We start from the raw sequence: 26,415 nt of genomic DNA on the forward strand, positions 1-26,415 counted from the left end.
GCAGCTGGCACGGGTATAAAACTTCAGGCCTGCTGAAGAGTTTCTCTTTGCCTGGGGGTGTGACTGCATCCTAGATTATGAGTTCATTTGGGTGGCATGTTCCCATCTCAAGTAGCTGGTCGCTATCGTACGTTTCATGCCATGGTGGTGGTTGTTGCTTGTTTGTTTGTTTCTCACCTTCATATGAAACACCAGTTTGACCCAGATACAGCGATGTCTACTATTAATTTGTTTATATAGGATATACACTCTTCCAGAAAATTGATTCTCCCCCTTCTTAGAAGAGCGGAGTACACTGAAGGCAGTGATACATGAGCTCTGAGTGGAGGCCACATTTATTCTGAAACTGTTTTTCCTTCTAGACTGTTGGCTGTGACTATGAGATAAATTCCAATGCAACTGAAGACCAGTGTGGAGTTTGCCTGGGAGACGGTTCTGCTTGTCGTACAGTGAAGATGATGTTTAATCAAAGTGAAGGATTTGGTAAAATGGGTTCTTTTTCTTAAACTCTTTGGTTGGTGAAGTCATTTCTCTACATAAAAAGAATTAAGTGCTTCTCATTCCAAACTGAGTGATTGATCTGTGTAGGAAATTTTAAATGGATGTTTCACAGTGAATCATGCTTTTGCCAGAAAAGATCTGTGATCTGTGCTTTTTAAGTTCATGTTATCTAATAGAAATTATGTCAGAGACCAGCAGGCCCTGCACAAGTTACGCGGGAATAATAAAACCCAAAATAGCAAGTGCATTTACCAGATGAATGTAATTTACCACCTTGGAAAATCTGAACCCCTGAATGATGTAAAGTGCCAAGAAAATGCTGGAGTGATTGGTTTGGGGATTCCTTTCTAAGTGCCATAAATCTGATACCACTGGTTCTGGTCAGCATATGCCACCTCTTCATGCAGAACTTTGTGCTTCTGGTTGCTCTAAAATTTTCTTGGCTTGAAAAGTAACTCCCTGCAGGGTTAAGGTGGTCTGAATCCACACATGGAGAACTAAGCCTGACAGCAGGGAGACATTTGGGCTTTAAGTTGCCTTGTGTGGGACAAATGAGCGCCAGAGAGTTTAGATGAGGGAGTGCGAGACTAGAACTGAATGAGAACCATGGCAGTGAGCTGGAGATGGAAGAGGCAGCCAAGATGAACAGCTTTGAATGGGAAACCGGGACAGGAGGGAGAGAAGTGAGAAGACAGAGCACTGAAGGGTGTGCTTAGAGCGAGGTCTGTGGCTGAAGAAAGAGGCTAGTGCAGAGATCAGAAGTCTCAAGGGCAATAATTAGTACTGTGCTAGTGAGGAGGCAGAAACTGTTGTGAGGTGTGGCTTTGGCTGGCTTTTGGGTTTGTGTTTTTTTTTAATAAAATAATTCTGATTTGCACAAATATGATTTGTGCGAATAATTTAGAGCTGGTTTGATAAGATTTTCCAGCATTTGGGAGAAAAGCACTTCTAATATTTCAGGGTTTTTTCTGTACTGTGTACTTGGATTTGCTTTCCTCCCATCTGTATCCCACAGGTGAACTGTGAAGATGCCTGCAGCAGTGCAGGTTGTATAAGTGTGTGAGACTTACAAAGGAAAATCTAGACCTCCCTCTCCTCCAAGGCCACAGTAATCCTCCAGTCTCTGATCTTTTGCTTCTGCTACTCTACAATTCACTCTGTCTTTAACTATGTATGGATTTTCCAAGGCTGCAGGTGATGTGAAGCTTATTTTCAAATAACAGTTTTACTAAAAAGGTCCAGTACTGTAACACATGGGAGGATAAGTGCCTCTTACTTTATTTAAATTCATTTTGTGTTTTATCTTCACTTAGTTTTTCCTTGCCCCAAGATTCAGTAAGCCTCCTGACAGATACTGCTGAGGGATACTGGGTATTAAGGAAAAGTATTTCATTGCTTTCTTTAGATTCAGTAAAAAATGCATTGATTCTGCAGATTCTACAGATGTTGACTCCATTGCAGACAAACTAAGGAAGAGTGTCACGAAAGGCAGAGGTTGGCAGGCTCCTCAGCTTTTAAGACAAGGTGTGGTATCGCTGATGTTCACAGGTGTTAAGCTGAGAATAGGAAAATAGTTTTGTCCACAATATTTGGCTTCTTGTTGTCTCTGACAGGTACTGGGGCGTTCTGTCTTGCAGAACAGTTTTATGGCAGAGTGGCTACTGAGCAGTTTATGTAAACATAGAGACTTCAGGCTCACTTATAAATTCAGTACGGGTAACAAAACTGGACCAAAACTTGCTGGCAGTCACTGGCAAGGAATATTTGAAGAGTTTTTTCTATAATTAATGGCACAGAGAAATAAAAAAAATCAAAGCTAATGTACTTCTAATTCAAGTTTTATTTAGAACCTAAGTCCAGCAGGGCCTTTCTTGGGTCTGGTGCTGCAGCAGTGTGTATTCTCTCTGCAAGTTGACTAAGTTGCCAGGTCAGATTAATGAAGTGCTAGGAAAGTTTTAATAATTCAGCCTTTCACTGCAGGGCAGAGTGGTCGGTTTTACATGAAGTCATACCACCTCATGTTCAGAAAGAAAAGTTTTAAAATCTGTATTATTAGTTAGATTTTCTTTAAAATTCTTTGTCTTTCCTGTGGATGCAAAATGGCAATAGCGGTCCAGGGGTTCCCAACACAGTTGCAGGAAAGGCAGCATCATCTGTGTAATGGATTCCATTGGAGTTTCATGATGCAAAACAAATCTGACATCTGATGTACACACATGGTCTCAGCTGTTGACACTAATATTAGCAAGTACCTGGCCTGCACCTCGTTAGTGAGTACCTGGTCTGCACCTCATTTTCAGGAGGTTCACTTGAAAGTCATTTAAGTTCCTTCAGTTGAAGTCTTACAGCAGAAATGTGGCAACATAAGCAGGACATTGAAAAGCAAGGTCTAGGCCTGCACAAAGAAGTCACAAGCTCTCCTGTTTTTAAGGTAGAAGAAGTCTGCTTTTATTTTGAGGTGGAGTATTTGAAAGTGGAAATCCTTGTTCTTACTGATGTTGTTGTGATGACTGCAAAGCAGTATTACTGTGAACAGCAGACCATTTGCAAGGTGTGCATACTCTTTTGGGAGGAGCATAAATTGCGCTGCTGAATGGGGAGAAGCGTTGGGGTAGGAGAAAGACTGTGGCAAGTGCAGGGAGTGTGGAGTAAATGGTTAACAAGAAGGGGGACTGAGCCTATAAGGATGAGACAAAGGGATCTGCCTGGGAAGGAGTGGCTGGGAAACAAGTGGTGGTCAGAAGGATGGGTAATTGTCCTGTCGTTACCCTTTTGTGTGTGTAGGGGGAAATGAATTTTCCCGCTTGGAGTAGCAAGGGGACAATGCATTTAAATTTATGAAAATTAGGAAACAAGGGATTGTACAATAGGGGTGGAGGAGTTTTACTCTGCCAGTCAGAAGGAAAGATTAGGTGCCTGTCACTCGTGTGAAGGGCTGAATTTTAGCAAATTGATGGGCAAACAAGGAAACTGTGGCTATACTCACCCAAACCTGGAGGTTTATCCTGGTCCCATTATCTCCTCACCAACTTGGCTGGGACTGAATCAACGTGGTCTCCCTGCTGCTACCCCTGTGTCCTTTTCATGCAACCAAAGTGCAGACGGAGATCTGGTATGTGCCTGAACCTAGCCCTGATATGTAGTGCGGACATAGCCATGATGTAAATGCTGATCTGAGAGACTTAAAGGTCATCTGGATCCTCACTTAGGAGACAGTCTCTGGACTGTATTTTTTTTTTCCCCATTACCATCACACACTGCGGTGTGCTCCCTCTATTTCATGGGAAGGCTGTATGCAGCCATAGCTTGACTTGCAAACCTGATACACCACTGGGAGCCTGTGCTGTATTTCACGTAATATTTTTGTGGTACTGCCAAGACCCTGGCTTAGAGCAAAATTGTGCCTCAGGAACGTGTATTTTTAAGAGAGAGGAACTCGCAGATACAACGAACTGGAGAGCTGTTGTGATAAGGAGAAACAGCCAGAGCTGATTATCGTCTAATCTGCAATACTGTGCTAGCCACCTGAGTGAAATTATTTCTCTCTCACGGCAACGGGAAAGAGAAACAAGCTCTTCAGTGCTGGTAGAGCTGTGTCTACAACAAGGGTTGCATGAATTATTCATGTTGTACTCTCGTCCATGTTAGGAGCATATAGATTTAATTTTAATTAAAAAGGGAAAGATTAATAGCATCTGAGAGTTGCCATTTCACGGCTGTGTGGTCACACCCACAATATGGATGCTGCAGGGTTTAATGAGCACAGCATGTAGGTTAGGCAGCTGACATTTTCAGTTATTGAATCTCAGATCTCTAGATCCTTATCAGGTGAAACTATATAACCAGGAACAATTATATAAACACCATGCACGTCATTTTTAAACAAAAATTTATTATGTGGAGTGACAAACTCAAAAGCTTGCTGCTGATTAGCTTTGCTTTCAAAAGCAGATAACATTCATTGCGAATTAGTGTGAGGTTGTGGGAAATCAGGAGGTAATTTGGCCAGTCAAAAGGGAGGGCCAGGGAGAAGGAAGTGTGATGGACTGATCAAATGGTAACATCTATCACCAGACAGTTGCAATAAATTTAAAATCAAGTTTATGAGCAACAGCAGGTGATTCAGACAAAAATATTTATGCAAAACCTCGAGAGGATACAGATTTTTATGTTACAACAGGAAGAATTTTTTGTTGTTGTTGTTTTCATACTTTGAACAAATGTTACTCTAATTACATCCGAAAAAAATCTACTGGAAAAGGACACCAACGTTGCAAAGCCAAGCTGTCAGGATGTGACACAATTAAGATTTTTCATGTTGTGTTAATTTGGCCCACTTGTGAGTATGCCTTCTAATCAAGTCTTTAGTTGCACGATCACACGTTATGTTCATAACATGTCTCCTCTGCACTGAATGAATAGAACGTTTGGGAGAACCGTTAGACCTTGGTTACTTACAATAGACATAGACCGCTGGTTTCCTATAATAGAAGTTATTCAGTAATCCTCCAGATTTTGTTATTCCCTTCACTAATGAAAGGCTGAAAAGCTTGGATTTCCACAGTCAGTCTAGGAAACTTGCAAAAAGTGACATCCAGAAAAGTCTCCTTCTTGGATGTTAATCACTGGGAAAAAATATATATAATTATATATGAATAATATATTTAGCAAGCGCCTGAAGTAGACGGATCCTGTTTTGTCCTGTAAGCAACATATGATATTAGAACCAATACTTATCATACCACAAAATAGCTGCAAAAAAAAATTCAGATGTTAAAGACTTTGGGGCACTCATTTATGACAGCACGTTGTTGTACAGCATGTAAGTACTTCTGGCAGGTGGAGAGCATTGGTACTGAAGACTGCTTAGTATGCCCAGCATTGTTTTTCTCACTCATGTGAGTGAGCAGTCAAAGCTGATAAGCTTATTTCACAAGAAAGGTGAACAGGATCTGAGTCTCAGAATTTAATTCATGACCTCAGCTGTGTGTGATGATGACTCGGGAACCACATTTGGATCTTGAGGTAAACCAGCACAAACTGCACCTCCTACTCCCAGGGAACCTGCTTGTAGAGCTGTCATCCATCCGATTTCTAAAGCCCAGCCAGGAGCAATAGCAAGAAAGCTATCTGAGTTTGTGTTCAAATTTCTATGTCCACTTCCTATTTTTACAGTTCTGTAGCAATAGCAGTAGCAGTTCCCTTTAAGGTGAGAAGCACAGAACCTGATGTTTTATATTGCCTACAGTGCAAACAAAATTCTTTAATAGATGCTCTGGGTTCATTCTTAACATGCATACCAAAAATCTCTTTTTACAGATAACTCTATACATGAAAAGCTGTTGAACTTCCTAATGAAAATCAGTAGTTTATAAAAATGTGTTCAACTTATGGTACTAATTTGAGGCATTTGAATAACAGTCAGTTTTTTGTAGCAAGTCTATCTATGGAAAACAGTCATGGAGAAGTTAAATGACTTACGAGAAGATACATGGAATTATGTACATACCTGTACGTCGGTGACAGATGAAAACATTCCTTGCAAATTGGAGAGACCTTTCCCACAACAGATTGTTAACTTGCTGGGACTTCCTGGCATTTCTTGGATTACTCACATTGCAGTATGCCAGAGCCCTTGGGTATGATTATGGAGATGTTGATGCTCATCCATGGAGTAGATTTCCCCTGGTGCAGCTCAGAAAAGCATTCAGCTCCATATCCCTCCTAAATGCCACTGTCATTGCCTATCATATTGCCCAACTGATACTGGAAAACCTGGCTTGGAAAGTCACACTGTTAACTAACTGAAATACAAGCTCTGTGATAGAACGTTTGTATATATTTTCAAGCAAAGCTGATATTTTAATAATCTTACGCATAAGTGGAATGCAATGACATTTTTGTTGTTCACCTCCATGTACCTTTCTTGTCTCTTAGGCTATGTTGATATTGGGCTAATTCCAAAAGGTGCAAGGGGAATCAAAGTCATGGAAGTTGCAGAAGCAGGAAATTTCCTTGCTGTGCGGAGCAAAGACCCAGAAAAATATTACCTGAATGGAGGCTTTATCATCCAGTGGAATGGTGAATACAAAGTGGCAGGCACGATATTTCAGTATGACAGAACAGGGGATCTAGAAAATTTGACTGCTCCAGGACCCACCAATGAATCAATATGGATTCAGGTAAACAAGAGATTACTAGCAGAACCTGCTGGGTTTGGATGGCAGCAGAATGTGCTGGGGCTCTGAAGCTGAGGCTGGAATAATACATCTATTTGTAGATAAACCACCCTATTAGCATGCTGTCTTGCAAAAAAAATTGGTTGAGCTATTTTGGAGAGAAATAAACACCTTGCATGAGAGGGTTGTTCATCCTGCCTAAAAATAGATGTCCAGTGTCATAGTCTGATGACTATTAAAGGCTGGTATAATCCAGTGCTGCCACTAGGACAGGGATCCTGCCATTTCTAGTTGGTCAATCCTGTGCCCAGACTTCCCTGTCTCTTGTGTCAGCTTAGACCAAAACATGGCTGTGACATGAACCAGACCAGATGAAAAGTAACTACCACAAAAAGCAGGCTGATATCAGGCTGTAAACAAACCGTGAGAGCTGGGGAAGGCTGACAGCAGTGACAGCTTACACGGAGCAAAAAAAAATGCAGCATTAGATTAATAGTTTACAGTAACTGAAATGGATCAATTTAGCATCCAGTGAGGTTGCTCCCTTTTGTTTATTTTACATTGCTTTAGAGATTCTAACTTAAATCTAACCAGCTTCTGTTAATTATGTAAAAATAGTTTTAAATTGCCCCGTGTTCTCTGAATGTATGTTTCTGGGCTTGTTTGCCTGTGTATCCACCATGCAATTAAAAGAATTATTAGGGGTGTGATGGGAGCCACTTTCATACTTTAAATGTCTGGTGAGAAGTCAAATACAAAGGGTGTTCAGTGTCAGTAACAAGGTCAAGGAAACAATTAGGAGTAAGAGTAGAAGTTCATTGCTGAAGTCTTTTATCCCTTGATGATGTTTTTCTTTTCTCCCTCTCATCAGCCAAATGTTAAATTTCTTGAGCAGCTCTTCTCAATTGGAATTTTCCTTTTTAATCCAGAAACACTGAAAAATAATGTTAAAGCAGTGTCTGAATAAAGTCTGTAATTTTCTGACATGCTGGTTGTTTTGTAACAGCTATTTCAGAAGGGTAGGGAAATTATAATTTATAATGGTGATAGGCAGTAGCTCTTAATCAGCAGCACATTTGGCAGTGCTGTGGATGGACTTTGCATTGTCTTTTCTTAGAGTCAATAGGGTACCAATTATGCTGACCCACTTACTCCCACCTGTGCTTGCAAAAGTGCATGGCAAACAGCTGTGTCTTAGAAAGATGCAGGTAAGCCACTGTTAACACACAAATGGAAGTTTTGTCAGTCTGCTTTTCTGAACTGGTAGGAGTCTCCAAAATGGGCTGCTTTAAACCTTGCTGATTCTTCTGTTTTCATGCTTTTCAGGCCAGAGATTATTAAAATTACAAGTAATTAAACAAACCACATGCTTTTTCCAGCTACTTTTTCAAGAAACTAACCCTGGAATCAAGTATGAATACACTGTACGTAAAGAAGAAAGTCATGAGAATGAGATTGGAGAGCCAGAGTATTTTTGGCAATATGGAGACTGGACAGCCTGCAGTGTTACCTGTGGAAGAGGTAACTCCTCACTTCCTTTTTCCATTACTGTTTTTCTTCACTATTGGCAAATCTCATCTTTAAGTTAAGCAGACAGCATTCTCAAAGAGGTAAGGTGCTTTAATCTGCATTTGGTGGGAAATGAGATTCACATGGTTACAATAATGTATTTTGGCTTTAAAAGAAAATTCTATTAAATAATTTAAGGCAAATAGGTTTCTCTAACACCTGCCCTGAAATTCTTAACCTCTGTGAACCAAAATGAAAAACTCATTTTCTTTTCCTCGTAATTTGTTTTCAATATTGTTCACAGTAACCCTGCTTCCCACTAATATTATTTTATGACTAACTCTTGTTTCCCTACTGACTCTTTCCAATATGTTAACTACAAAAAATCTTCTTAATTTCTGTCTGCCTTGATAAGCAACAATGCTTTTTGTGCATCTCTCAATAGTTACTTAAATCAATCTTGAGAACTTATGGGTCTTCGCCACTTTCAGTACAATGGCTTGGGAACAGCTGCAGTTACATTGTAGTTCTGAACAGCACATTAAACCAGGCAAGCAGAATGACGACCATGAAGTAGGATCTAACAACAGGTCTAGAAGTTTACCTTTGGTAACACGCAGAAAATGCTAGAGCGAAAACTATGTTTAGAGTAGTTAGCAGATGAATTAGATGAAGTTAATGCTTGCAGGAAAACAACAATAATGATGAAAATACTGAAGAGTTTCTTTACAAAAGTAAAGGGTTTTATCCATCCTTTGCAGCAATAATTTTTAAAATATGAGAAAAATGTTGTGTGTGAAAGGAAGTCTGCACTTGGGGGGAAGAATTAGTTCCTGAGTTTCACTAGACAGAAGTAGTCCTGGAGATAGGATGGGAAGCTTGTTCTTTGACCATTTCTGTGAAAACTGTACAGAACAGTAGATCAGTGTTACAGCCACTGGACAAACAACATGAAATAAGCCTTTTCTCCTTGTAATGCTAGGGTATTTTAGGTGTTCTTTGATAATTATTGCTTGCTTTAACTACTTTGCAGAAGGAAAGAAAAAGACAAATGTTGCAACAAACCTATTTGGGAGTCTAGAAGAAGTGATGATTACAAGAGTAACAATTTTTTAATCTCTCCTGTTAGGGAAGATGCTAAAATAATGCATTTTCAGTGTTTTGAACAACAGGCATTGCATGGCCTTAATTTTAGAAGATTAAAAGAAGAATTTTAGAATAATATAAATTACCCCATCCCAATAACATTCCTATATTATTTTAAAAATATTCTTATATATATAATGGACATGTTATAGAGATGTTTGTACATGCATATATATTTATGTATGTGGAAATATTTGTGTGGTTTTTTTCTTGTTTTGTTTTTTTTTTTGAGAAGAAACACCACATGCTTTCTGATTAGCAAAAAAACCCCGAAACATTTTCTTTAAATAGTACCCAAAACAAGTGTTTTGCTGTATGTTTTAGTTCTTATACCTAGTTGTGAATAGTGTTTAATGTAACAATTGGCATGGTAACAAGAAGAGGGGAGGAAAAGTGTTATTAGACTGTTCATCGTGTTGTTTTGGTTTGTTTTTTTTACATCAGCTGCACTTTTCCCAGAACTGTTTCTCACTAAGTAAATTATGTATTAATTTATTATGTGTAGTACCTGCTGGCTAAAGAACTGTGTGACTTTGCTTTGATTTCTAACTGCCACATGGATTACTTTAGGACTGCAGGATATGGGTTTTTTTCCAGTTTTTATTTAATAATTGTTTTCCCCTGTTTACTGTCTTTGGGCTCTTAATAAATATTTTTTGAGCTCATTGGCTTTTTCTTTGCATAAGTAGAAATTATATGTTTTAGGCAAGATTGTGGACTTACTGCCATGAGTTTGCAGGGGAACCAAGAGGTGCATCACAGTTCAAAACGACCACAGAAACCTTCCCAGTTCTCTGCATTCCTTCATGGGTAGGAGGAAAGAAATGAATAGACCCTTTGCTCTCTTTACTCTGAGATGCATACATTCATAAAAGTAACTGAACAGGTCTAAAAGAGGATGTAATCTGCTAATGTATGATGCAGTCAGGGTATTGTAGCTTACTCCATGTCCAAAAAAAAAAAGGGAAACCCTGCCACAGAGCTTCAATGCATCATTTGAACCAGGGGAGCTCTAATATCACAGTCTGTCTGAAGTTTTCTGCAGATACTGGATGCACTGGTTGTGCTCTGGGCTGTCTGAAAGAGGCTTTGCTGTTGTCAGAGTAGCTTGGCACTGAATTTGAGCTCTCTGGCCCTCCTAAGCACCACACTGGTACAGTAATACAGCGGGTCTATGCCTGGATGATCAGAGCAGAAACACATCAGCAAAAATACCCAGAGCCTTGCTGCATAAAAAAAAAGGGCATCGCAGCAGGGAAGGTGTATTTGGAAAATGTTAGCTCTCCATCATTATGGAAATTTGGAAACTCTAAAGTCTTGCTACATTTAGCAGGGAACATGGGAAGGGTAGTGATTGTTGAACTAGAACCAGAAAGTCTCACATGTTTATACATTATTATGGTTTGATCCCCCTGAGTTCCGTTTAGGACTAGGAGGCAGAATAAGGGCAGAACTCAATGTTCCCAATGTTGCTGAATTAAGCAACACACTTCTTTGATTTCCACAGAACTTCCTTCTGGCTTTGAATGATGAGATTGATTTTATCTGAATGTGCATTCTGTTTAGATTCAGAATTTATTGCTGTTGGCAGTAACAGACCTGTTGTGCCCAATCTCAGGCATTTAAAGAGTTTTGAAAGGTTTGTAAGATAAAGTGCATTGAAGTGGGCAAGATCGTCTTCCGCTATCGGTGTGCTGCATGATAAGTCTTATGGAAGACAGGCTTACAGTGGGGGTCAAGGAGATAAGAACAGTTGCATTTATTTAGACTAAAGGTCTAAAATGACGCTCAAGGAATCTTGCAGTTATCATTTGGTAAACAATAATCCAGTATTTTTTCAGGACAAAAGGGTGGACCAAGAAAGGTGAACTATTGATCTAACTTTGATGGCCACAGCCAGTGGTAGAAATTGATCCTTACCTAGAATTTTGTTGTCTTGGCAAACCTGCACCTGCCTAAAGGTTCAGCACGGGGCTTCTCATCACGACTGGTCTATATGGTAGCAGTAAATCCAAGGGCACTTTGGCCTTTTATAGCCACAGAGATCAGGACAATGCAAACAAATGCTTTCTGGAGCTGAGTTTGGGAGTGACAGACGGGGCTGCGGGCACGGGAATGAGCTGATGCAGGAAAGCCTCATCTGTCCTTAGAGAAAAAAATACTGTTTTAGCCTTATGACACAGCTCCTTATCCAAGGGAAATGTGCCTGGAAAAAATCCCAATGATGAATAATGTTTTTGTAGAGTGAAGCTGTCCCTTCTCAGAATTAACCTAGGGCAGCTCCCTAAAGATACCTTCTGAAAGATTTATGGCCTCAAGGTAGCACCATGCTGTGCCCTGACCCATATCCTTCCCCAACTCCATTACAACTTAGAAAGAGAAGATGCAAATGTGCTCATGTTTTATGTCATTTCTTTCATGTGCCTCTGTCTTTTGTAGTCTCAAAGAGTGGGTCTGGCCAGTCTACAATAACACCATTTAACAGGGAAAAAATATTGTCTGAAAAATCATAGAATTGTTTAGGTTGGAAAAGACCTTTAAGATCATCAAGTCCAACTGTTAACCTAACACTGCCAAGTCCACCACTAAACCATGTCCCTAAGCATCACATCTGCCTGTCTTTTAAATACCTCCAGAGTATCTTCTGTAACAAATGTACCTAATACTGCATGCAGGGAAAAGGAGGACATATTGCAATACCTGATATCCATTTGCAATGTAGAAAATAGTTCATTAATTACATTGCAATCCATTTCATGGCAAACAAATGCTGAAGGGGATATTTTATACTAAAAATCATAAGCCTTGTGCTGTCCTCACTGCAGGGCAGTTTGACTCTCTGCCTGCCATTTACTTTATGCAGAAAGGAATTGCTTTGCAGTCAGGATCTGTGCAAACTGGACAGGGTCCTGCAGACTGCTGCACCCTCTGGCCAAGAGCCTGTCTCTCCAGAGCCTACTGTCAATACAGCATGTAAAGCTGTTAAGCTTTTTTATCGAAGAGAAATGCCTTGCTGAGTTTTTTTCCAGACCAACTACCCATTATTCTTTCTTTAAATAATGGTCAATTAGGAATTACAAGTATAAATCCTTCATCCTTGTCTAAAGGCTTTAATCATGTTCCGTAGAACTAGCTTTGAGTGGCATTGAACAGAACAAGAAGCCAAGCGGAGCACAGCTGCAACTAAAGGATATTAGGCAACTTCAACAGTTTACTTCTCTATAGATAACATCAGTAATTGGCAAATTTTCAAAGCTTTGCAAAAGGACTTAACTGTAAGATTTGTTTGGGGGTTAATTGTTATGTGCCCTCTAAATCGTTCACAACTGTTTTCTGGGCTACTTTGCAAAATTACCTCCAGGTGTTCCTGAACAGAAATGTAGCACTGAACTTGTAGCACTGATTTTAGAAAACAAAGGTCACTGTATTTTCCTTCGCTATTATGGGTCTAGGTTTTATAACACCAAGAGTGTAATGGTTGTGTACATAACTTGTGTGTGCACTGAATATAATTTATTGAATGAATAATACCGAAGTGAACTCCTTGCAGAGTATCTGATTTGATGCACAACTGTAACAATTATGTGTTCAAACTAGATTCACAGTCAAATATACTCTTTTGAATACACATTTTATATATTTGCTTCTGGTCCGTTATTTCTATTGTTCTTGGATTTAATTTTGCTCAAACTGAGGGCCATTCAGCAAACAGTTTTCAAAAACCTTCCAAACCCAAATGATTTTAAACTGGCACCTTTTTTGCAAACGAAGTGAGAAATCAGGAGCTGAGTGGGTCAGCCTCCCATCCAGAAATTCCTGCATTAGGCATGAAGTGGCACAAAGAGGTAGAAGCAATCTCTAAGCAGATTTAGTGAAATCAAGACTGTTCTTTGATCTGTTTTCGTTCTTGGTTTCTCTTTTTTCCCAGAAATATTTGTAGGCTTTTATTCACAGAGCTGAGATGGTATACTTCTGTGTAAAGAAATATGGATGTGGGAAGGGCTGCTTTGTATTTTATTTGCAAGTGAGACTTACAGCAAGGGAGATGGTGAAGTGATGGTAGTCGTACCTGCAGTGCAATGAGTGCTGAGGTGAGCAGAAAGGAGTCGGATGTTCCTGCTCCAGAGGAAAAAGCAAGATCTTTGCAGTGGGATGATGATCACAGAGATGATGTCCTAATAAGTACAGCCAGCATCTTTGTGGATGTGAAACAGTTGTCGGCATGGGCTAGTTAACACTTAGCGCAGAGAGAAGTGAAAAAGGTGAAGGGAGGAAAACGGCTACCCTCTCAGAACACTATAGAAATAGTGTTTACATTTCCAATTTTACTGAGTTTTTAAGTATATTTAGAATTTTTAATCTGTGATTTAAATAGGATATTACACATTTAAGTTATGTAACTGTAAATGTTTGGTAGGGCAGGGTCAGTGTGAGGTGACTCGTTTTCTACTTTTGCAATGTTTTCTAGTTCAACTCGCTCAAGCTGAAAAAAAACAACTGTGTTTCATTATGTCATTATATGTATGCCTACATATATATGTGTGTGTATCAATATATGCATACAGGATTACATCCAACTTTGGAACTGAACTATGCACAGTCATGATGAAAACACTGTGCATTTATGGCTTCTTTAAATATATACATCCATCCCAGAACCTTCCAGATTTTGAAACTACAGTGGGAGTTCACATAACTTCCATATTAAAAACTGTTTATGTGAATAAATTATTTTATTGATGCCAGCGATCAGCGAATGTTTTCTGAGAATGTACAGCCTCAAAACAAAACTTTTGCAAAGGTTTATAGTGGTTTTAAAGTGAGTTACAGCAGCTGAAATTGCACTGAAAATTTATCAAAGCAAAAGAGTTCTCTTATTTGCATTTGTAACAGCAACATATCATGATTTTGAAAGGGGCGGAAACATATTTCTGTGAACTGCTTTCTTTACAACTAGCAAGAAGGTTGCTAATTATTCCAGTTACATTTTTCATAGCATAAAACTGAGCACTGCTCCCTGGGGGTCCTTCACTGAACCAAAAAGCTTTCTGCTGCTCGAAGTCCCCTAGGCACAAGAGAGCGCCACATCCAGCCGTGCCGCAGAGTCACGCAGCTCATTCCACGTTATGTACCCTGGAGCTTGAATGCCTCAGCGAAGAGTATTAATGGGAGCACAGGGCTGCAGTCCCTTAATCCTCCCTTCTAGGTGCAAATAATTCTTGTTCTAGCAAGTCAACCTTCAGATATGACTGGAGGAGATGCGGTCATCAAATCCTGTGCTGTTGTCAGTAATTGTCTTATATGTCTCAGTCACAAGTCTGAAAGTACTCTAAAAGCTAAAGCATTTCCTCACCGTGTCACAGACCTGATGTCTTAAGGAGATACAGGTTTCCATCTGCTTCTATGGAATGACTCAAATATGCATAGAAGGTTTTTAATTTCCTTGTGTTGTGGAGGCCTTTTTCAGTAATATTGGACTACAACCTCCCCTCCACACATGCAATTCGTGCTCAGTTCTCCCACAAAAAGTTACCTCCGCTGCTAGCTTTGGATTTCCTCGTGTTAGAGTTGGTATCCTGGTTTTTCTGTATTTATTTTTATAAGTATATTGTTAAATTTTGGAGAGGAAAAAAAAATTGCATGCTGTGAAATTACTTCAAGCAAGATAACCATAATGCTAACATGAAATTTTAGGAAGTATGTTTTAATTCCCATATAAGGGGACATTGCTGTATAGAATAATGTAAGTATATGTTGTATAGAGGAATAATTTCATATTTGCCAAGTAGTATTATCTATGGATTACTGTTCCTATCTTCCAGACAGTTTCCCTCACTACTTGGCAGGAGGTGTGAGGCAAGGGAAAGCTTGATTCCTAAACATTCTGCTAAACAGCCTGACACTTATCCCTGACGCCATAGTAACAGTGCTGTTAGGCCCTTTGCTTCCCAGGAGAAGCATGAAAATCCCAGAGATACAGTGACCTACCCTTTGCATATTAGTTACTGTGAATTAATAGCACAGTTAATTTAAGAAGAGCTAATAAACAAAGTTTCTTCAGTCTTGGGATTTGTTTGTGCCTAATGCAACTATTTTAATGCCTCAGTCTAGCTACCACCTTTCAAACTGTAATATTGCAATACTTTTTTTACACTGGGTTTGCACAGGACCTACCTCAAATTATTGCTAAACTGTGTGGAAGGCAGGCCCCTGGAAACGGGCTTTCTTTAGATTCACAGCAGGGGAATGCAGTATTTTGGTTCATGTTTCTTTCTGTTAAATGCATAGAAGTTTTTGTAATTGGAACTGTTGTGAAAGAACCCAGATTATATCTATGGGGTGTCTCTGCATCTCTCATCATTACTGTGCTTTGCTTCTTGTGATGAGTGCTGTGTATTAGTTATTTAGAAGATAGAAGATTTTCTGTCTTGTATTATGGCATCATGATTTTCAGTCAAGATTTGTACCAAAACTTCTGAGAAATGGAATTTAACATTAAGAGTCACAGGGTTGTAGTTTTGCTGATACAATCCAGTTTGTATTCTGCTTAAACAGCCTTCGCAGTAGTACAAAAAAAGATTAGCAAAATACCCGTGTGAATAGCCTGATGCTGCTGTGTTGCTTCTTGTCTGTGAGTAATCCAAGAACCATTCATAGCCCTTTAAACCTGCTGCTGCAGGATCTCTTTCTGAGGCTGACAACTAAATCGACATTAAAGAAAGTGCTTTCTAGTGTGTGCTCGAACTATCTGATCCAAAAGAGCTCTGCTTAACACCTTTTCAGCTTGATTAAAGCATGCTTATACCTGATTTAGCCCAGACATTCAGCAAAACTGACTTTCACAGCTCTTGCTGTATTCTGGGATGTGGAGCATGACCAGTGTATAGTCCCCATGCTAGAGGACTTCTTACAGCTCATGCCCAGCCTACATGGATTATTGCTAATTTTTTGTGTGTCTTTCTCTCTCAGGGGTGCGGCGCCAGATTGCCCACTGCATGCGGAAGGGGGGCGGAGCAATCAAAAACTCCTTCTGCGACCCCGCAACACAGCCAAACGGGCGACAAAAGAAGTGCTACGAAAAGGACTGTCCACCCAGGTAACGGGTACTGGGAGAGCACTGGTAATGCTAAATAGCAGCCATATTCAAAAGAAAATGTTGGGTCTAATACCAGATTAGTGTGGCATCCGTGGCCTGTCATGGTGAGAGCTCCCAGGGATTTCAGAGCAAGGTGGCAGAAACCCAGTAAGGGAGAGATTAGGAGTAAGCTGCCCTAAGAAGTTTCTAGTGCAAGTTACCGAGCAGTCTGTGCTGGGAATGGCACAGATCGCTCTCTCATCTGTATAGATACTCTTTTTGTTCAGTTTACGTGCAGGTGTGCCTGAAAACTGCATAAATTCTTATTTATTTTAAAAGTCCTATTCCTGCCTTAGCTTGAGTGATAATGTGTTACTGTGTGTTCCAAAAACTAACTCGCAGAGAGGTCTTTTTAAGCCTTCTGATGCTGTTTTTCAGTATTTTTTGATACTCCTTTATCCTTTTTTTGAGGAATGATGAGTGGAAACTAATTATTATACCTTCCTTGTAACACTTACTTGGCATCTTTTTATCATGTCCCTTCTTATTTTTTCCTTTCAGTGAAATGCAGCTTTCTTCATTCTGTAATCACATGAGAATAATTTTTTCCGTTCCCACAGCATTATTTTAATTCTTCATCTCTGTTTTTTCTGTTCTACCATTTTAGCGAGACGGGTAAGGAAGACTAACCACAGCAAACATTCCAGGTGACAGCAGAACTGTAGGCTTGTAAAATAGGCACAGATTTGCTAGAAGTGATCAATATTGGGTTTAGTTTCATGCTTTAGGTACTGGAACATCTCGCTTTTGTCTTTCATTGTCTTTGGAAATGGTTTATTATGCTGTTTGCAATGGTATACCAGTCTTGTCCTAGTAATTCTAGTTAAATCAAAATCAAATCAAAGTCATTACAATGATTCCCTTAAAGTGTATCGTGTTACATTTGCCAGTGGTGATATTTCATGAAGCTTTAATGTAAAAAATGCTGCACGGCTGTTGGTTTTATTAGTTGTTTCCAAGTATCTTCACAACAGTATATGATGCCTCCCCTGGGAATTACATCTTTGCACTTGCAACCTCTATAAATGACTGTTAAAAGCATAAAATACCAGCATTTCATAATTCTTTGTAGATTGCTAGGAAATCAATTGACAGATCAAACTTATTAACTCATTGACTAGTTAAGAGCTGAGTCTACCCACATATATGGCGGTGTTTTTTATTTACAGCACATATAAACTGTGCTATTTATTCCAAAGTTCGACATGAGCTCAATTTATCCCATTTGGTCTGAATAATGCAGTCACTTAGCAGAATTTGTCCCTTGTTGGGCAGATTGAAGAATTATGTGACGTGTACCAAGCTCTTCTGCAGGCCAGGCAGAAAAGGTCTCATATGCTGCCAGCCTGAGTGATGCTTCTCAGGCTTATTCTGTGCTGCAGAGGAAGGCATTAGTTATCCTTCTGAGGCTAGTAAAATACTGAGAAAATGCAATGTAGGAACGGAAACCCATACGTATATAGTTCTAGAGTCACATTTTGTATTTATTTTTTTTCTTAATAACAGAAGAGTGACTGTAGTAGTTTAACCAAGGGTCTGTGTAAGTGCCTGTTCTGGCTCCCAGCAGGGCCCACCTGCCGGAGGAAAAGTAAAGACAAGGCAAGCATATATTGTATCTCTTTCTAATAAACTTCCAGCTTCCAACTGTTTATAATTCAAGGCACTTCCAGAGGCTTTTATGGCTTGTCTAATCAGTAACCTCCAATGGACCTTTCTTCCAAGTACTTGTCCAGCCTCGCTCTGCAACCTTGTGAAAGTTCTATCATATACAACTTCCTCTGCAACAAGTTTCACAGCTTTAGTACCTACTGTGTGAAGCATCACCTCATTTTCACAGAATCACAGAATTTTCAGAGTTGGAAGGGACCTCTAGAGATCATCTAGTCCAACTCCCCTGCTAAAGCAGGATTGCCCAGAGCACATTACTCAGGACTGCATCCAGGCGGGTCTTGAAGGTCTCCAGAGAAGCGGACTCCACACCCTCCCTGGGCAGCCTGTGCCACTGCTCTGTCACCCGAACTGTAAAGAAGTTTTTCCGTGTATTGGAACCGAACTTCCTGTGTTCCAACTTGTGCCCTTTGCCCCTCATCCTGTCACTGGGAACCACCGAGAAGAGTCTGGCTCCATCTTCCTTCAACCCACCCTTTAGATATTTGTAAGTAATAATAAGGTCTCCCCTCAGCCTTCTCTTCTCCAGGCTAAAGAGTCCCAGCTCTCTCAGCCTTTCCTCATAAGCGAGATGCTCCAATCCCTCAATCATCTTGGTTGCCCTTCGTTGGACTCGCTTCAGCAGTTCCCTGTCCCTCCTGAACTGGGGAGCCCAAAACTGGACACAGTATTCCAGTTGTGGCCTCACCAGTGCCAAGTAGAGGGGGAGAATGACCCCCTCGACTTACTGGCCACACGCTTCCCTATGCAGCCCAGGATTCCATTGGCCTTTTTGGCAACAAGGGCACATTGCTGGCTCATTTTAATTATTTTGAATGTGGCTCTCCCTGGCTTTTGCTGGTGGCCCTGAGTTCTTCTGTTGGAAACGATGGCAGTGAAGAATGAATTCCTATCACCCTTCCCAAGCCCTTCATTTTGTAGATCTGGTCTCTGTTCCAGGCTGTAGTCCCAGCATGGGATTTAGTTGTTATTTACTTTCCAGGGCATGTGTCACCTCTAATCCAGACAGATAGTTACACATCTGCATTTGAAATGCAGGACAGTACTTAGGGCATTTTGGTTGGTTGTTGGTTCTAAAGAAAATCTGAATGTTGGAGGAAGGTGTGGCTGTCCCATACAGCATGATGGAGCATAACTGAGAGTACATGTGAAGCTGCTGAAGAACAAATGTTCTGTAGAGAGGTGGCTAAATTCTGTGCTAGAGTTGAGGACAGTGTTGTTAAACACAACACTGCAGAGCACCATTGGTTAGTGTGGTAGCCACAGGACTGAAACTGTTCGGTGATCTTGTGTTTCCCAACAGCAAACCAGTTTCTTTGTGGGAACATCCTATCTAAAACAAGAAGGCTATTATCTTGCATAACCCACCCCCTACCCCCCTTATGATCTGCTAAATCCCCCTGATGGAAAACATGTTACCATGAAACTAGCTACTAGACCACTAAATCAGAATTAGATAATTTATCAAACAGTAGCTACAGGCAAATAGTAACATTACTGTAATATTTGTGACTCTCACAAACCGATCTTATCTCATTAATCATTTCAGGAAGTTAATAATAAACTGTTTAAATTACAGGATTCTGAAAAATCCAAGTCGTAATGTCCTTGTTTGTTAGCTGATTTGGTCTGCATTTATTTTTCCCACGTTTTCTGCTAAAACAATCTGAAGCAAAACAAAATATGTAAAATGTTGCAATACATGTATGCTACATGTTGACTCTAGTGTCGCAGATGGAGTGATGCACTTCACTTGTAGAGAGAAGCTGTGATACATTTATTGATATAAAAAGGATTTTACAAGGCTTGATAGTAAATGTGACAGTGTTTTAACAAGATTCAATGGCAAGGCAGACTTGGCTATTTACTGCATCGAGGACAGGGTCAGACAGAACTGTCAAGGAGACCCTCCCACTGAGTCGAGGTTCAGAAAGGACCCCCTTGCTTTCTAAACTCCTTCTCAGAGAGGAGTCTCGGTGCAGCTGGATCCAGTCCTAGTCCCAAGCGTGGTCAGCAGTTTATGTCTAAAGGGTCACATATGCACAATTGATCCTTTATATTACTTAGCTAAGATGTCAAAGTTTAGCATGCTATTAGTCACTTACCGAGGATCTCTTGCAGCACGGAATCTCTTAATCCTGAGAAGTAACCTTGAGGGGCATCCCTTCTCAAGGGGAGATCCTGGCGAGCAGCCCACTGCCTTGCAGGAGAGCTCAAATGGCTCCTGGGCTGTTCATGAGATGATTGACTTATAGTCATATTTGCGTATCGACCACAGTACCAGTATTGTGGTGAGGTGGGTGCATTGCTCAAGTTAGCCCTTGGCTATTATGGTGTTATCTGTCTCCACAAAACCATGTTGAGCCAGATGCAGCCATCGTGACTAGATGCACCCATTATGACCATCACGGGTAGTTATCGCTTGGGCAGGCTAATGGGAGATAAAGGTCAGGTTGGTGGTGGAGCACACCGTCAGACTCAGAACAAAATAAAGACGGCTCAACAGTTGAGAGTTAAAATGTCATACAGCTGCTTAAGTAAAAGTTGGGTGATATTGCTTAGCAGGAGTGCAACAAGACTGTAGCATAAATGCATGCTTTTTTTCCACGTTATGCTATGGAATATGGTTTCCAATTATATGGGTTTTTTGATAGACAGGTATTTAGCTCCATAAGTGTTAATGTCGAAAATCAATAGGTACTACTTGAAGAAAAAGAGTGAGTTTTTAACTACTTACAGTGTTGTGAATAAAAGTTTTGCTCTCCTCTGTAAATCAAATTGCCTGGAGCCTTTTTAACCTGACTACCCACTTGAACAGAGTAACCATAAATAGATTGTTTTATAAGTACGTCGCATCTCCTGCTTTTTATTTGCTGTTACTGTATTGTCCTGCTTCCAGACTGCTTAGTAGACTCCAAGAGCATAACAAGAGTGGGAAACCTTGTATCTATTTTAAACACAGAGTGAGAGTTAGTGCCCTGTTGGTATCTTCTGTGCCTGTTGCTATACACATACATAGAGAAAAAAAACGGTCTTTCTTTAGGTGTGACACAGTATGGTGGGGAGGGAGGGAAAGTTCAGCCCCATAGGCATGAATATAGCAAACTTTGGTTCCAAAATCCTGTACCACTACTTTTTCAACAGGATCCACACCTCAATCAGTACACATCATCTAGGTACAGGTGAGGACTGTATAGAGGACAAGGCTTTTGGGCTCTGCCTCTTACAGACTATGGAAACTCAACATGGGAGGAAAAGAATAGATCTCATGTAAGGCAGCTGAATGCCACCTGAGAGAATCGGATTTTCTCCCTACCTCTGTCCCAGGCTGGATGGCAGAAGAGCTGAGCACTCACAGCTGCAGCTGAAAACTAGCTGAGGTTATGCTTTCACCATTCAGACTGTTCTGTGGTTTGACAGCCTCAGGGAGATTAGTGCTCACACAAATTAATTACTCAAATCATGCATTTTGCTTGTTCATTACCACAATATTTCCATGCCATGCCTGGCTGTGGAGATAAGACAGTCCTGTCACTTTGCAGGGACCAGGTGATGCATTAATATTTAAGAACCATTCAGTTGCTATAGTGGTAAATGCCATCAGGAACCAGAGGTAGGAACAAGTACTGGACAGTGAGTGCCATCAGGCTTCAGTTTCCACCAACTCGTCTGAGTCTCTCCACACGATCAGTATAGCTACCTGCTAGTTTTCTTTCCCATATCCTTTTCTTTGCCATGCGTCTCTCTGTATGTGTGATCTAAAGAAAGCCTTATTTATTACCTGCCCAAAGCTAAGACTGTCTGGCAGTGCCCTCCACTCCAGCTTACAGTTTGGAGGTCTGATCGCTTGGTCATTTCAGCTTAGAAGTTGCATGTTTGGGTTTCATATTCTTTGTCAATTCTGGATGTGTGATCAGCGGTCACCTCCAGTTTGGTTATGCCTCTACAGTGGGAGGAGACAGCAGAAGCTCCGAGATAAATAGTTTGGCAAAGCAGTCACTTGGGTGCTGCTCCCTTCTGTGTGGTCCAGGACGTGCTTTGGGGCATCCTATACCAGAACAGACAAATGGATGGTAGATGTTCTGCTGTCTGTGCTTTTCCTTTCTTCCCCTCTGGCTGGGATGCTGGACTTCAAAATTCCTCGGTGACAAACATGGAGACAAGAGTGCATGTGCTTCCATGTTAAGTTTCTCATGCTTGAGTGTTTAAGGCACGTGCATGTACCCTAGAATGGAAATAGGAAAATGCGTCATGAAAAACTCCAGTTACTAATAAGAATAAACTTCCAGTCAGAGCAAGTTTTTTGAAGTGTGTGTGATAAACAAGGTGCTGGGTAATTAACTACCTGGCTCACCAGTACTATCTGTTACCTGCACTGAATGAGGAAGGACTCTATATAAAAATCTTAATTCTGGGATTTACTAACTTTGGAGCACCGTACTTTCTTCCATGACTTTTAAAAAATGTTTTGCATGCAGTAGTTAATCATGCACCATTACTGCTGATCAAGATAGGTTCTCTAGTAAGCTCTGATAATTTATTGCTAGGAGGTCAGTATTTAAACCTGCAAATTGCTGAACCCTCACTTAGAGCCTTTTGAAAACAGTGAGGAAGGGGGTGCCAGGTTAGCATGTCTGTAGTTTGAAATACGTGATCTGGTTCCATTAAAATTAATAGGGCAATTCACATACTTCAGATTGCATTTGTGCCGAAGTGTCAGCAATTTACAAGATACTAGAGATGATAAAATTGGAAAAAAGATGCAAGAGACATAAACAACCCTGAAATGGCTTGATTCAGGTTGCGGTGATATTTTTTTTCTATTTTTCATTGCTGTGTTCCACTGAGGTGCGCTCACTTTTTCACTTTAACCACTTGTTAGTTTTCCTTTGTTGTTTGCGGAAGCCTGGAAGAGCGAGAAACAACCAAAAGCACAGCAGTTGTAGGAGAAAAATAATTTCTTCTTTTATTACAGCAAAGTCCAGAGGCCTCACACAGGATTGTGGTGGCAATGGGCTGTATTCTAGAGCATGTAGCAAAGCAGTCTGTGCCCCAAAAGGCTTCTAGGGTAATTTAAAAGGAAATGCAGTACATATACATAACTAAAGAGAAATACGGTAGCTGTATATACCCCAGAAAAGACCAGATGGTTGCACAAATGTGCTGTGTGCACAGCTTGATTGCTCGAGTCTTTTCTTTTTCATTTATTAGGAATAGATATCAGTGCCTTCCACATCAGTGACAGCTCATTTGCAACTGAAGAATAACTTAATCAGGAAATAGAGAAGGAACACAGAAAATACAGAGGTAAGGGGAGAAGGATTGTCAGCAAACTGAAGAAGCCAGGAATGCAGTAAGAAGGGAGACAAAGCAAGGAGCAAAAACTGTTATAAAACTGGACGTTGAACTTTGATGTATTTGTCAGAATGGGAGTGTTTTGCTCTAAGTTTATTGAACTTAAAAGAAAAAAAATACAATAGAATGGGGTAGCTTGTAAGCCAAAACCAATTTTCTCTGCCTTTCTATCTAGAAAGGTGTTTTCTAAATATATCACTGTTTTGTTTTCAGCATAAGGCTTTGTCATGACCTGCGTCAAAACTCAGAAACAAGTAATATTGTCTAGGAGGTTTTGTGGCTTAGAGTTCACAGCTGTGCCAGCAGCGTGGAGCTATGTTCTTGCCTAGGGCACTCTAACCTGGAAGGAAAAATATTTTTTTTTCTTTTTTTTGAAAAAAGTATAAAGGTAAATCTTCACCTGAATGTCACAGTTCATAGAATCATAGAATAGTGTGGAAGAGACCTTGGGTTGGAAGAATCCTACTTCCCCTGCAATGAGCAAGGACATCTTCAACTAGATCAGGTTGCTCAGATCCTCATCCAACCTGACCTTGAATGTTTCCAGGGATGGGGCATCTACCACCTCTCTGGGAAACCTGTGCCAGTGTCTCACCACCCTCAGCATAAAGTCTCTTCCTTATATCTAGTCTGAATTTAACCTCTTTTAGTTTAAAGCTGTTACCCCTGGTCCTTTTGCAACAGGCACTGCTAAAAAGTTTGTCCCCATCTTTCCTGTAGGCCCCCTTTAAGTACAGAAAGGCTGCCATAAGGCCTCCCCAGAGCCTTCTTTTCTCAAGGCTGAACAAACCCAGGTGTCTCAGCCTGTCCTCATAGGAGAGGTGCTCCGGCCCCCTGATCATCTTTGTGGCCCTCCTCTGGACCCACTCCAACAGGTCCATGTCTTTCCTGTGCTGAGGGCTCCAGAGCTGGATGCGGGACTCCAGGTGGGGTCTCATGAGAGCAGAGTAGAGGGGCAGAACCACCTCCCTCGACCTGCTGGCCACACTTCTTTTGATGCAGCCCAGGATACGGTTGGCTTCCTGGGCTGTGAGGGCATATTGCCGGCTCATGTCCAGCTTTTCATCAGCCAGTACCCCCAAGTTCTTCTCGTCAGGGCTGCTCTCAATCCGTTCATCCCCCAGCCTGTATTCATCCCAGGGATTGTCCTGACCCAGGTGCAGGACCCTGCACTTGTCCTTGCTGAACCTCATGACGTTCACACTGGCCCACTTCTTGAGCCTGTCCAGGTCCCTCTGGGTGGCATCCCATCCCTCAGGCATGTCAACTGCACTGCTCAGCTTGGTGTCATCTGCAAACTTGTTGAGGGTGCACTCAATCCCACTGTCTGTGTCATTAATGAAGATATTGAACAGTACTCGTCCCAATACAGACCCCTAAGGGACACCACTCGTCGCCGATCTCCATCTGGATATTGAGCTGTTGACCACTGCCCTCTGGATGCGACAAGCCAACCAATTCCTCATCCACCAAATAGTCCACCCATCAAATCCGTATGTCTCCAATTTATAGAGAAGGATGTTGTGGGGGGCCATGTCAGAGGCCTTGCAGAAGTCCAGATAGACCACATCCATAGCTCTTCCCCTGTATACTGATATAGTCACTGCATCATAGAAGGCCACTAGGTTGGTCAGGCAAGACTTTTTTGTGGTGAAGCCATGCTGGTTGTCTCGAATCACCTCCCTGTCCTCCATGTGCCGTAGCATAGCTTCTAGGAGAACCTCTTCAATGATCTTCCCAGGCGCAGAGGGGAGACTGACAGGTTGGTAGTTCCCAGGGTCCTTCTTTATGCCCTTTTTAAAAATAGGTGCAATGTTTCCCTTTTCCCAGGCACCGGGGACTTCACCCAACTGCCATGACTTTTCAAATATCACGGAGAGTGTGGCTTGGCAACTACATCAGCCAATTCCCTCAGGACTCTGGAATGCATCTCCCTCAAGTCCCATAGATTTCTGTATGTTCAGGTTCCTCAAGTGGTCATGAACCTAGTCTTTAACGGTGGGAGGGACTTTTCCCCCCGAGTCCCCATCTTGCGATCCATCCACTCAAGAGGTGTGTGGGGAGAGAGGTTGCCAGTGAAGGCTGAGGCAAAAAAGTTGTTGAGTACCTCAGCCTTCTCCTCTTCTGTTGTTACCATTTTGACAGTCATGTTCATCAGGGACAGGGTACGCTTTCTTTGACCTTCCTTTCCTCTCTGACATACTTGTATAAATCCTTCTTCTTTGCCTCCCTTGGCAACTTCAGCTCCAGCTGCACCTTGGCCTTCATGGCCCCATCCCTACACAATTGGGCAATGTCCCTATACTCTTCCCAGGATCCTGTCCCTGCTTCCACTGCCTGTGCATTTCCTTCTTTCCCTTTGGTTTGACCAGCAGGTCTCAACTCAGCCATGCTGGTCTCTTGCCTTCCTTTCCTGATTTTTTACACCTGGGGATCGAGAGCTCTTGCCCTCTGTGGAAAGTGTCCTTAAAGATCTGCCAGCTCTGATCTGCTCTCTTGTCCCTGAGGGTAGTTTCCCAGGGGTACCCACTGGCTGACTCCTTGAACAGCTGGAATTTTACTTTCCTAAAATTCAGGGTCCGGACTTTGCTCTTTGCTTGACCCATATCCCTCAGGACCATGAACTCCACCAGTGTGTGATCACTGCAGCCCAGGCTGACTACAATGTTGATGTCACCAGTTAGACCACTTGTGTTGGTCACCATCAGTACTGCATGTCTGGTGGTGGGGCTGTCTATTATCTATCACAGTTGATGCCAATGCTTCTCAAATAGTAGAAACGCAGAAATTTTTGCCCCCCTTTCTTATCATGGAAGGCAGGTATGCAGATATTTGATCTGCTCTGGGTCAGCATGAGAAGAAACAGGTGGATGAAGCTGGAGAAAGGCTAAGGTAAACTGAATATAAACGGAATGGCTCTTA

The 26,415-nt window shown here is 41.3% G+C and overlaps 1 protein-coding gene across 1 annotated transcript in view; it reads left to right on the top strand.

Annotated features, from left to right (window-relative positions):
• ADAMTS12 (ADAM metallopeptidase with thrombospondin type 1 motif, 12) overlaps window positions 1-26,415 on the top strand; it is a 165,669-nt gene that overhangs the window by 117,734 nt on the left and 21,520 nt on the right. Inside the window, exons 14-17 of the mRNA XM_009894723.1 lie at window positions 363-483; window positions 6,439-6,683; window positions 8,060-8,201; window positions 16,305-16,431. Coding sequence (XP_009893025.1) covers window positions 363-483; window positions 6,439-6,683; window positions 8,060-8,201; window positions 16,305-16,431 — 635 coding nt within the window. The remainder of the gene's footprint in view (window positions 1-362; window positions 484-6,438; window positions 6,684-8,059; window positions 8,202-16,304; window positions 16,432-26,415) is intronic.

This window comes from Charadrius vociferus, unplaced genomic scaffold (genome assembly GCF_000708025.1).
Source record: "Charadrius vociferus isolate BGI_N301 unplaced genomic scaffold, ASM70802v2 scaffold450, whole genome shotgun sequence".
Lineage (NCBI taxonomy): Eukaryota > Metazoa > Chordata > Aves > Charadriiformes > Charadriidae > Charadrius > Charadrius vociferus.